The sequence below is a fragment of the Micromys minutus genome, assembly GCF_963924665.1.
Source record: "Micromys minutus genome assembly, chromosome: 1".
NCBI lineage: Eukaryota > Metazoa > Chordata > Mammalia > Rodentia > Muridae > Micromys > Micromys minutus.
The window spans coordinates 115,205,744-115,218,788 of record NC_137969.1 but is presented as its reverse complement, the minus strand read 5'-3'; the positions used below and the strand labels follow the sequence as shown (position 1 = coordinate 115,218,788).

The 13,045-nt window shown below is 47.6% G+C and overlaps 1 protein-coding gene across 2 annotated transcripts in view; it reads left to right on the top strand.

Moving 5' to 3' along the window:
• The window catches only part of RREB1 (ras responsive element binding protein 1), a 57,098-nt gene extending 48,749 nt beyond the window's left edge, over window positions 1-8,349 (top strand). The window contains exons 10-12 of one of the 2 annotated variants that reach the window (XM_080926675.1): window positions 621-782; window positions 5,809-6,603; window positions 7,528-8,349. In XM_080926675.1, the coding sequence (XP_080782801.1) occupies window positions 621-782; window positions 5,809-6,603; window positions 7,528-8,000 (1,430 nt within the window). In that variant the 3' untranslated portion in view covers window positions 8,001-8,349. The remainder of the gene's footprint in view (window positions 1-620; window positions 783-5,808; window positions 6,604-7,527) is intronic. The other variant, XM_080926676.1, reaches the window with a different exon arrangement.
• Window positions 8,350-13,045: the final 4,696 nt, after the last annotated feature.

Below are 13,045 nucleotides of genomic sequence, written 5' to 3'. Positions count from 1 at the left end.
TCTCTGTGGAGCACAGTACATAGCCTATTGCACACTTGCCTCTGTGTCAGCCACTCGCTCTTAGCCTATACAAAGCAAGAATATGAACACCTGGGGACCCACATCATGAATCATCCTGTCGCTTTGCCACACTGGAGGGCGGCTCACTCTGACTTCTCAAAGTGGGCCTTGAAGGTTGCCAGAGCTTTACCAGCTCCCCTGGGAGGCTGAGCCTGCTCCCCGCCCATCTCCCCACCTTCCGTGCAGCCTGCCAGGCTAGCAGGTAGTGCTCTTCCTCTGGTTCATTTAGGTATTGCCTGCAGTGTCTTTGAAATGTTACGTGTTAACAGTTTTTATTGTCTTGCTTCAAACACATGTATCTTGGTTTCATTATTAACTTTCTTTTAGTCTCTTGGTGACAACTCCTCCCATTACAGGAAGGCTAAGGGAAAATGATTGTTTTAGTCATTGTCTCTTCGTTTCTGTTTCTTTTTGTTAGTATGTTTCTCTTTATTTTCTTAAAAGGAAAGGGTGGAGGGTTGAACAGATGCCTGCAATCCCAGGAGAGTAAATCAAAAGCAACTTTTCTTTTTCATTGCAGTAGAAAGCCAGATAAATGCATATTTCTTTTCCTGCTTCAGGTCAGAAACCCTTCCCTTGTCAAAAATGCGGTGCCTTCTTTTCTACCAAATCTAACTGCGAACGCCACCAGTTGCGCAAACACGGAGTTACCACCTGCTCCCTGAGAAGAAACGGGCTTATTCCCCAAAAAGAGGGTGATGTTGGATCCCATGATAGCACAGGTAGAGCCTCTAGGTGATGGAGAACCACAGAGAGGAGGGTGCTCCCCAGAGCTCGGTTAAAGCTGTGAGCTGGAGCCGAGCCTTGTGCAGCCACGGCTTAGGGGGCTTAGCCCTTCTGAGACCGTGTGACACCAAGACCTGTGGACCTGGGGAAAACAGTGTCAGTGCCTAGGGGACTTTGGAGCTGCTAGGGGGAGATCCATCACCTTCCTTCCAGAAATTGCCACTGCTCTGATCCTGGAAGGTAGGATGAGCCGGATGTTGTGCTCCTGGTTTAAATCCCTAAAGGAAACTCAGAGCTCTGAAGTTTGGGGGACCCAGATTCTGCAGCCTTCGTGAGCAGCACTTGCCCAGTGGACTCAGTACTGCAAGAACCTGTGACCCCCAAGCTTTTAGCTGGGAGGTGGGCCGAGGTGGGCAAGACAGGGCTTTTCTTCTCAATAACTCCTGGTATAAACCTGCCCTTGTTTGAAAAAGCTCTCTGCATGTCCTTTCTTAATCACAACTCTGCTTGACCTGGATCTGGGTATTACTGTCCTGCGCTGTTGTGTGCTTCCTCGGACTTACTGAGTAATTAACACTGCTCCTTTTCTGCCCCCGTTCCCACCCTGTCCCCTTCTGCATTCACTCACGTCCTCTATTGAGTTCACTCCGTGGTTCGACTGATAGCGTGTGATACCCCTACCCCCAAAACACACCAAACAGAGGAGGCTGTCTCAGGTAGCAGGGAGGGTATTGCACATGCAGGCTCCAGCTCCGTGGGTTAGCATTTGCCCATTTCTGGGATCTAAGCCAGCCTCCGATGTGTTCATCAAGGGTTGGATCTGTGTCTCCTGACTTCTCAGACTTTGGTGAGATAGAATGCTGTGTAATTTGGAGGGGGCACCCCAGCCCTAGAAGTTAATGTAGACAGAGTGACAGTCATTGGTCCCAACCCCTGACTCCCTTGTCCTTGCCTCAGCAACACATCACAGTGGACGGGATATCTGGGAGAGCTGACCCCAGTAGGGAAAACAGTTGACCTGCCCCACAGTTTTTATTTGGCCCAGTGAAAGCAATGGAATGCCTTGGCTTGCTGGGTCCTTCTGCCCAGGTTAGACCCTCTAAGGACAAGAATGGTTTGCTAACTCCACCCCAAATCCCGCCCCCAACTTCCATTCCCACATAATTCTCCAGGATCTAGGAGTAAGAAAGTTATCCTGCCATGGTTGAGTCCCCGTGAGCCCAGCCTGATCAGCTTCCCAAACTGCCGGAAGCCCAAGGCACTGCAGCAGCTGTCTTTGCCACAGACTGTCCTGTTAATGTTTAACCATCTTTGCCACAGTGCCTATTAGACTGGAACATTTTCTTACAGCCTGCTTTTACAGAAGGGTCCTGTGATTCTTCCCAAACCAGTTCAAGAGGGAAGGCTCTGACATGGGGGTTGCTTTGGGGTGGGAACCCATGTCCTCAGAACAGTCTCAGTCACTGCATCCTGCTCATCCTGGAGGATGTTCACAGGAACTCTGCTGATGCCACAGCTCAGTCAGAATTTATGGTTTGAGCTTAGCTTTGGCACAAGTGTTAGCCTGTGGGCGTATTTATTTTTTAAGTTTACAATTACAGGCTTTCTTTTTCCAAGGCCCTGCCCCAGAAATTATATAGATTTTCTTAAAGGGACAAAGCCTCTTAGAAAAGAAGTCACTGAAATTTGTAAGACTATCAAAGGGCAGCCCATGGTGAGAGGACAGATGGAGGTGGGAGAAAAAGCAGATCAGGAGACACAGGAGTTGAGGGAGGGTTTGAGAAATGTACAGCCCTGGATAGTATGGTATAGCTGGGGACAAAGGAACAGGTTTTTGGGTTTGGTTTTCTGGTTTTGACCTTGGAGGCTAGATACCCTAGGCTCTCCTTAAACTCATGATGACCTTGAACTAGTGACCCTTCTGCTCCTTCCTCTGGAGAATTATCACCACACCCCAACACAAATTCATCATCTTAGGCTCTCTATCAACTGAACTACCTCCTGATTCCAAACAGACTTGGTTTTTAAATGATAGGAACTTACAAGGAAGTTACTGGAGTTTTCAAAGTTCAGTTTATGGGCATAGATTGAATTCTTTAAATCCCTAAGCATGGTTTCTAATGTCAGTGCCACATCCCAACAACATGAGGTCTTATATGAAAATACCCCAGATTTCCTCCTGTACCCAATGCTAAAAATACTGAGGCTGGGACCTTTTCCCTTCTAGGGCTGTGTTAAATATTCAGTTTTATACTGCTTCCCTTTGCTAGCAGACTCGGCCTGCTCTTCAATGCTCTTGGTTCTTGCTCAGGAAACTCGTGAAGGAGCCGTTTCATTGTTAGGCACCTGCACTGGACCTTCTACAGTATAAACATGATGGTGTTTTAAATACTTATTTATGTATTCATATGTGTGAGTGCTCTGTCTGCATGTGTGCCTACAAGACAGAGAGCATCTGATCCCATGTGGTTGCTGGGAATAGAACTCGGGACCTCTGGAAGAGCAGTCAGTGCTCTTAACCTATATTTCATTTGTAGGAAGCAGGAGACTCTTAACTGGAGATGGCTAACAAAATACGTAGGGTTTTTGAGGGGAAGCTATAATAGAACCTATCCTTTGAAGTTGACTGCTCACTCTTTGTATGTGAGGAGGCTGTCTATTGTTCCCAGGAATCATAAACCAGGTCACAGGCTGTCCTGTTAAAACACTCCCTCTAGTGGAAGTCTGGAGTGCAACCAAGCCACCTTTGTTCAGACACCTTTGTACACAGAAGACCTTATCCACCCTCAGAACAGAATTATGAATGGGATGGTTCAGACCCGTGGGTGAGTGCTTGCTTTGGTTTCAGAATTCATTTTTATTTTCATAGGTTTATCATTTATAAATACATACTCTTTAATTCTAACAGCCTATAGTCCAAGCTACTTTAGGGCTAAAAGTGGAGAAACACAAGTTTGAGAGATTAGCCTAGGATACATAGCAAACTTCTGTTTCAAAAGCAGAAAGAAATGTTTTTTGTTTTTGTTTTTTTCTGAAAAGCCGATATTGGGAACAGCCTAGGGTATACTAGGGAAAAAAATGGAATTAACCAGAAATTAACCTTATTTTTAAACTGGTCGTGGCTTATTTTGAAATGTACTTGCCACACAAGCTTGAGGACCTGGATTCAATCTTTAGCACCCATTAAAAAACAAAAAAACAAAACAAAAAAAAAAAAAAAACCCAACAACAGTAGTGTTGGCTTGTGCCTAAAATCCCACCACTATGGGAGCAAAATGAAAGAGGACCCTGGAGCTTGCTGGCCAGGGTCTCAATAAATAAGTAAATAAATAATTATAGAGTAATTGAGGAAGACACGAGGGAGAGGCTGACCTCTGACTTCCAAACACTGGCGGACACAGGGACATACATGCACATACACAATTGCTCACAAATCAGGCGATCTAAGCATCCTGTGCTTTTGTTGTGGAGTCTAAACCAAACTCCATTCCAGAAGATGAGCAGAGATGTTGTCCTTCGAGCACAGTTAAGCACTGGTGTGCACCCATCAGTCCCATGCCTCCTGTCACAACTTATGTCCATCTATTCTGAAGTCTCTCAAGATAAGCACACGGGGGGGGGGGGGGGGGGCTCTGCCAGGTGCTGTAAGGGTGAAACCAAGGAGTCGATGTGGGTAGTAATGTCCCAAAACCTGCCCTGATGTCACATGACAGAGCATGTGACACTGAGGAGGAGGAATGCTAGGCATGTAAGTGGCTTAGTCTACTATGGTCTCAGATTAGGTGCATAAGTCTCAGCTGCCCCGGGCAGTGCTCAGAGATGTGCCTATCCTAGGGCACACCTTCTGTATTTGCTGTAAAAGGTTGACTTTCCTCTGGAGTTCAGAGGAAGCACTGAGCACCCTTAGTGGTACACTGGACATTAAGTCCTCAACCAAACAGTTCTCAGCCAGCTTCCATTTCCCTGTTAAAACCATTAAGTCCTTATTCAACCCTAATAAAGAAAAGGAAACGTTCCTGACACTGTTTCTTCTCCTTTTTCTTCTTCCTCTTCTCTCTCTCTCTCTCTCTCTCTCTCTCTCTCTCTCTCTCTCTCTCTCTCTCTCTCTCTCTGTGTCTCTCTCTGTCTCTCCCCCCCCCCCCCATCTCATAGACTCGGCCAGCCTTGAACTCACTGTGGAGCCCAGCCTGGCCCCGCAAACTCTTGCCTACTTTTGTTTCTGAAGATCAGACATCACAGGTGTGCACCAATGTGCCTGGCCTTGGTATCGTTAATGTTGGCCATGGTTTCCTCTTTTAAGGCCATTGAAAGCTGGTGGACTTACCATGTCTGTTTTGCTGGTGGTTGGGGGTAGCAGCAGGGGGCAGGATAGACAATTGGGAGCAAGAAATTACTTTCTGCCAGAAACTCACCTTATAGATCCCTGTCCTCATGCTCGCCCACAGCCCCTCAGAGCCAGCCGCCATCCCTCCCCACATGCTCCTGACCAGGTTTGTGTTGAAGTTCCTCCCCATGAATTGCTTACAGGTATAGGAGAATCTTTGGTCTCTGGCCTCTACCTGGAGATGTACCTGTGGACCATACACACAGAATCTGCATGTGGGCTCATTCTCTGTGAAACTCCTTGAGGACCACATTTGGAAGATTGGAGGAAGGGGGTGTTCTTGTGTGTGTTGCATGTTTGTAAAAAGCTCTTTGCACTGGAAAGATAACCCTTACAACTTGGCTTCCTCAACCTCCCTAGTACTGCAAGTCTCTGGAATGCACGCCCTCTCTGCACTGCCTGAGTCACTCACACCTTCCTGGGGGTGGGGACAGCTAACTATACATAGATATGATAATGGAAACCCATCTGCTTGGGACTGTGAAGGCTGGTTTGGCCCTTATAACGTCAGATTCAAAAAACCCTCACGAGGTTCAGTGTCCAGGGTAGGTCTGGCCAAGTTCCAGTAGAGCCCTTGAGAAGGGCTTGCTCAGTGTCACCTCATCTGAACCTCTTCCCTACTCTGCTTTCTTACACAGACAGCCAGTCAGACACAGACACACTGACCACCCCGGGTGAGGTGCTGGATCTCACGGCACGAGATAAAGAGGAGCCGCAGTCAGCGGAAGCCAGTGAGCTCAGTCCAGATACACAGGACCTTACCGATAAAGAGGCCAAAGCAGAAGCCTCCCCACCTGAGAAGGAGGAAGTAAAGGGGACAGAGGAGAACCCAGAGCCAGAGGAAGAGTGTCGCCTAGAAGAGAGCACCAGGGATGCAGATGCCCCAGAGGAAGACACAGCCAGCAACCAGAGCCTGGATCTTGACTTTGCCACCAAGCTGATGGACTTCAAGCTGGCAGAGAGTGAGGCAGGCACTGTGGACAGCCAAAGCCCGGCCCAGCAGGAGCCGAAGCATGCCTGTGATACCTGTGGAAAGAACTTCAAGTTCCTGAGCACCCTAAGTCGCCACAAGAAGGCACACAGCTGCCAGGAGACAAAGGAGGAGGAGGCACCTTCACTGGAAAGTGCCGGCAGAGCAGTTGAGGGGCTCTCACCTTCCCCTGAGCCTGAAGAGAATCGTGCCGAATCCCCAGCCATAGATCCAGCACCAGGAACCAGGGAGGCCTCAGTGGAGAAACAGAATGAAGAAACAGAGGGTCTCTCTGATGGGGAAGGCATGGCTGAGAACAGGGGTGATGGTGACAAAAGACCAAAGACAGACTCCCCCAAAAGCATGGCCAGTAAGGCAGACAAGAGGAAGAAGGTTTGCAGTGTATGCAACAAGCGGTTCTGGTCCCTGCAGGACCTCACCCGGCACATGAGGTCACACACAGGTATGAGAGACCAGAGCCAGCCGGCCAGAAGAGGTGGCCTGCAGTGGTCATCGGATATCTCACTGGAAGTGAGGTCCAGGGACCACTGAGAGAACTGTCTAGGTTGCAGGGTTGTCCTCCGCGCTGGGAAAGTTGGGGGTCTAAGGAATTATCTCCTTGGCCCTGGAATGGCACAAACCTTCTACGGGGCAGTGATCTCTGCAGTGGTACTTTGGAAAGCACTTTCTTCAGCTCCTCAGCCCCAGTTTTGTCCTCTATAGACAGGGAGGGTGGCTGCCCTGTTCACAGATTTCTAGAACAGGAAGAGTGGGCATACGTCCATCTGGTGTAATCTTCAGCCAGACCCTGAGAAAGACGGGGATATGCCAGGGAAGGCAGATGCTGCTCTGGCCCATGTTATAAAGACCCCAAAGAAGGTTCTGTTATTTTAGTGGGGATCAGGGAAAAAGACCTGGATATAACCATGAAACCAAAAGATAGAAATATCCTTCTCTGGCCATCCCTCCAAAGAGAGCACCCCAATCCCTTGCCATAGCCAACAGGGCCCTACACTGAGGTACCTTGTTCTAGCCAGAGATGTTCTCTGCTATTGGAAACTTGACATGTGAGCTGTGGGGGAACATCCAAATGCACCTTCTTGTACTTTGATTTAGGCAGCTGTCGCCGGCCATGCCAAGCCTGGGGAAAACCACCCCACAGCTCTTTGCTTCCAGGCTTCTTTTAAGATCAGTTTGTAGAAAACATAGATTGAGAGGTTCAGGAAGAAGAATGTGACCCCCCCCCCCAGCCTTGCCAGGTGGGCAAATAAGAAGGCTCTTCATGGGCATCAGAGACTCCTCGCCCTGTTTATTTAGTTCTGGCTTTGGGGAGGCGGGAACCAGTGGCCTTCGTGTTAACAGACATCTCCTTTCATCCTCTGTTCAGGAGAAAGACCATACAAGTGCCAGACCTGCGAGCGAACCTTCACCTTAAAGCACAGCCTCGTTCGACACCAGAGGATCCACCAGAAAGCCAGGCACAGCAAGCACCACGGGAAAGACAGCGACAAGGATGAGCGGGCTGAGGAGGGTAGTGAGGACGAGTCCACCCACAGTGCTAACAACCCTGCCTCCGAGAACGAGGCCGAGTCAGCTCCCAGCACCGGCAGCCATGTGGCTGTCACCAGGAGCCGGAAAGAGAGCTTGGCCAATTCTGGGAAGGAATGTAGCCGGGAGGAGAATGCTGCGGCAGAGCAAGCCGCTGAGCCCAGTGCCCCCAAAGAGCAGGGGTCTCCGGGTGACACCGATCCCCAGAGCCCGGCAGCCATTGTGCAAGACTTGCTGGAGCTGTGCAGCACGAGGCCTGCCCCAATCCTCGCAGCCACCGACGGTGCCTCACAGCTTGTGGGCATGGAGTGAGCCTGCCCTGTCTCCAGCACACAGACTAAGCCAGCAGAGCATCCCGAATGTAGATTTCACAAGGTTTTCTCCGCATCCTTCAGTTGTCTGGAGAGAGGAAAGAGGGCGAGAGAGAGAGACAAGCAAGCCTGCGGCCAACCAGCTCGTGCCATACTTATAGACTTACTCAGTACACATGCACCCGGCCCCGTACAGCCGGCTTCAGTGCCTTAACTACTTATGGGTCCTCCCATGTCACTGTGGGTGCCCCCCAAAAAAAAAACAATGACGTTTTAACAAAACAAATATTTTAATGAATTTTTCAGAGGACCTTTTCATTTAAGCATTAATATTACCTTTTGTATTTGTGTGTTTGAGCATTTTTTTTTTTTTTTTTTTTTTTTTTTTTTGTGAATCTGTGATAGTACTGTTTGTTTTGTGAGCTGGAAGCAGAAAAAAAACCTCCCCCTGGATCCTGTAGCCAATAACTGGAAGAAAATGATGTGAATTTCATGTACATGACCAGAGGGAAGAGGGTGTGCCGCTGATTTCTAAGCTAGACCTGTATTCTCTGGTTCACCGGGAGGAGGAGCCATGACCTGACCTTTGTTATTAGTGGATGTGGTTGAGGCAGGGTTCCTGTGTGGTGTGAGCCAAAGCCAGGAAAGAGTCTAGCTTCAACCTCATGTGTGTTTTCACTCTCTCCACGTTAGAAATGGTTAGTGTTTAAATTGTTAATTTACAGAGAAAAGTGACCTCCCAGAACCATAGCCTAGGGAGGACATGCCTGGAGGTCATATATCGACTATCCCTTCTTCCCATTCAATATATGTTATTAATATTAATATTATTATTTTTATTTTTAATTCATCAATTCGCTGGGCTCTGCATTCAGCAGAAACAAATGGGCAATATTTGTCCTGGGTGACCTGTACTGCTTCCTGGTCCCCGCTTAAGGTGTGCTTGAAGCAGCTGGTGGCTCTTCTACTGTACAAGCCTTTCTTCCGTGACTGTAGAATCCAGCAGGGGCCAGGAGTGGTCCTCAAAGCAGTGGCTCAGAGAGGAGAGCAAGGATGCACAAGTGGAAAGGAGCAGGCATCTGAGACACCAGGCCATGCCTGGGGCACCTCAGTCAGTTTGCAAGGCATCCCGGTCTTCCTGCTAAGCTGGGTCAGCGCCTTCCCCCAGCTGCGCTACTACCGTCATTTAAGAAGCAGTGAAATACTACTGTCAGTGATGAACTGAAGTGCGTGTGCAAGGTTCAGATGAGAGGGTTGTCTTCACCTGCCTGCAATGTGGGGCCGCTGCTTGGAGAGGGGAGTGCTTTTAAATCCCTAACTGGCCTAAGCCCCTGATGCACAAAGACAGGGTTCCTTTAGTTCCTGTGTGTTCTATACAAACAGCAAACCTCCCTCGTCAGCAAAAAGAAATCCTTCCTACTGTAGCTGAGCTCGGCTCAGCACCCTGTCCTTTAGCCGAGGCCCGAGGATGCCTGAGCCACACTGCTACCAGAGCCCTGTGTTTGTCCCTTGGCTGGAGAGCCTCAAGATGTCCCTAGGATAGACCTTCCTCTGCTCCACTTCTTCCCCTTATCCTGTGGTTCCGTATGCTCCTCTGCTGAGATGTGCGCTCCAAGACACACGTGCCCCTTTGTCCACCAGTTTCTAGTGGCTAAAAATCCAACCACCCTGACTTCAATGGAAGGTAAATATTCTAGAGATAATGAAAAGTGATATATGTATGAAAAAAACATTGAGGTATATATGATTTTTAACTGTATTAGGGATGTATGGACCAGTTTGAGATTTTATTTACTGTAGAAAAAAAGAAATCAATCATTGATCCCATGGTGTTCTAAGTTAAACCCAGCTCCTACATCCCTTAGTTGTTTTTATTATTATTACAGATGTTGTTTTCATTGTTATTGTTTGGGGTTTCTTGTGTTTTGTTTTTCTTTGCAGCTCTCCACACTAAACTCATGTGATTGTGGGGAGAAACCATGACTGAACTCTACGCCGCGGTAAAATGTAGCAGGGATTTCTCCCAGCAGCGGCCGTCGCCAGGGCTGCAACTGGCAATAATCACTATTGATTTAAAGCTTTATTTAGTCTGATTTGTTCCTTCATAGTTAATAAGGTCTTGCCACATTTTATTAGTGAGATTGAGAGATGAATTATGTTTTGTTGTCCCGCCCTCCTCCCCCAATATTAAACTGTGAAGTTTGTGATTTGTGTAAACGCTGGGTGAATCATAGTGTTAGTTTGCATGTCCAGCTAATTTGTTTATATACATTTTGTTTGATTCTCTTTCTCCTCAGGGCTTTTACAAATATATATATATATTATAAATGTATATATATATATATATATGGATCTTCTGAAAAAAATTGAGGTGCAAATTTTCTCTTTTGTTGTTGTTTTGTTTTGTTTTCTCTTTAATGGACACAATGCTGATATTCAATCACTACATAAAAACCCGGCTGTGAAACAAAACCGAGAGGCCCCATGGGGCAGTTATGCAAGCAGCTCTGCGGAAGCTCAGACAGATCATCCTGCGTTCGTCTCTTTCCTCTCCTCTCTTTCTTCAAGAAAAAAGTTGATCCTAATGATTTCAGCCCATGCATTAAACAGGAAACAATAATAACTGTAGAATTCATATTTTTCTAAAGGGAACTTAAAAACTGCTGCTACATGTATGTACAAAACTGGTTTTTGCCACATGAACAGAATCACAAGTTTGGTTTTGGTACTTTTTGTTTTTCTTTGTACTCAGTTGTATAGAACTTCCAAATTCAGAATGAAAAGAAAGCTGTTCTGTATCAAACCATCTAAAGCAATAAATGTTATATTTAAAAAAACGGCACATGACCAGCCTGTGAGTTCTTCCAATCCTGTCTCCCAGCCTGCAGCCCACTCAAGGCAGGTCTTAGGGTCAGGCACCATGGAGTTGTCAGGGGCTGATCCAAAACCATTAATGGCCTCAGGAGCCTGGGCACCCAAGCAGCATCTTTAAAAGACAGTTGGGGTCAGAGACATGGCTCTGTCAGCAAAGTTCCTGCCACACAGTGTAAGGACCCCAGAACCCACGTAATAGCTGATTGTGCAGTGGCACTGTAACTTCAGCACGGGTGTCGGGGTCGGGGAGATGGGGGCAGCAAAAATCCCTGGAACTCCTGGACAGCCAGTCCAGCCAGATTGATTATCTCAGGTTCAAGAAGGTGCGAGACTGACTTAAAGGCTCAGTTTAAAGGCACTTACCATCGAACCTGACAGCCTGAGTGATCCTTAGGACCCACATGGTAGAAAAAGAAAGGCCTCTTGGTGAATTTCATAATGGGGTGGGGAGGAAACTTCAGGAGCAGCAGTACAGACAGCCACTCTGTCTAACTGTAGCTCAACCAGTAGCACTGGTCCTGTGCACTAGCAACTCCAAAGAATGCTTGGCTTTCCCCAGTGAAGTTGTAAGGAACTGAGTTGGCCTGGTGCAGGTTTTTCAACCTGGGGGGTCGCACGACTCTTTCACAGGGTTCACCTAAGACCATCAGAAAACATTGTAATTCCTAGCAGCAGCAAAATTGCAGTTATGAAGTAGCAACGAAGATAATTTTATGGTTGGGGTCACCACAACTTGAACTGAATTAAAGGGTCACAGCATTAGGAAAGTTGAGGACTCTGGTAAGCTGAAATTTTAGTGTTGCAGATTTTAGTGAGCATAGCAACGGAGTAGCAGTCCCAAGACTTAAGAGAAAGCTGGTCAAACCATGTGTGGGAGCATCTGTCATTGTGAAGAGCCCTGTACCCCATCACTGGGGAATAGCCAAACTCTGTGTATCTACTATTAGGGGTTATCCTTGGGGATAAACATTCCAGGGGAAAAGGTTACCCAAAATATGCTTGCCTTGCACCTAAATTACCTTTGTGCCCAAAGGGCTGAAATTTCTCTTAAAGTATTTTGTTGTTGTTTCAATGAGTGTTTTGTGGTGTAGGCAACCCCAGAAGACACTTGTGAGAAGCTAATTAAGGGAATGTTACAGAATCGTTGGTCATCCTATTTTAAGTGCCAGATCATATCATGGCAAGAGGTGTGGGGTCCCTAAAACTCCTCAGGCTCCTTTGTTGGCCCCAACAACTGGCTTTGATGAGGTGTCAGTGTGGATCCTAATATGTTCCACAGAGCTAGACAGATGGCTCAGTGGTTAAGATTCTGGTGATGGCCACAACCAAGCAACTCATAAGCACAGCCTCCAGCCTTGCCAGCTGGGGGAGGGGGGAGCTGCCAATCACTAGGTGATGTTTAAAGCACCTGTAAGCATGGACTCGGTGTCTGGATGACACTGGACTAGAGCTGGCATTCTAGTTCGCTTTCTATTGCTGGGACAAACACCATGACCAAAAGCAACCTGGAGAGCAAAGGATTTATTTCATCTTAACTCTTGGGTCATGGCCCATCACTGAGGGAAGTTAGGGCAAGAAGTGTGTACCCACCATAGAGGAATGCTCTTTTCTGACTGGCTCATCTTGCTTCCTTATATACCCAGATATACCCAGGAGCAACTGCCCAGGGATAGGTCCACCCACAGTGGGCTGAGCTGTCTCACATCAATCATTAATCAAGAAAACGCCCCAATATACCAGGCCTGATCTACATAAGACCCTATCTCAACACCAAAAAGGAAGGGAAGAAGGAGGGAAGGGAGGGAAGGAGGACTACACTGAGTTGCTTGTTCCTCCCCCATGATCCAGTTAACCTTGACTGCACTTAAGATACAGATGTAAGGTGGGCAGGGAATTAAAAAAAAAAAAAAAGGTACAGATGTGAGTTCAAGAGAAAGAAGCCAGGATGGGGCTGTGACAGTCGGCCCTGAGGAAGTGGGGAGGGATGGCACAGAGGAAGGACCTTGAGCTACAGCCAGCCCTGCAGGATGCTGGGAGACACGTGGAATGAACACAGTCTTAAAATAGACTGGGGTAGCTGGGTGGGATTCTGGTTTCAGTTTGACACTGGGGTGACAAGAATGGCCACAGGGAAACCATCGATAGGTCACATGTAGACCAGGCTGGCCTCAA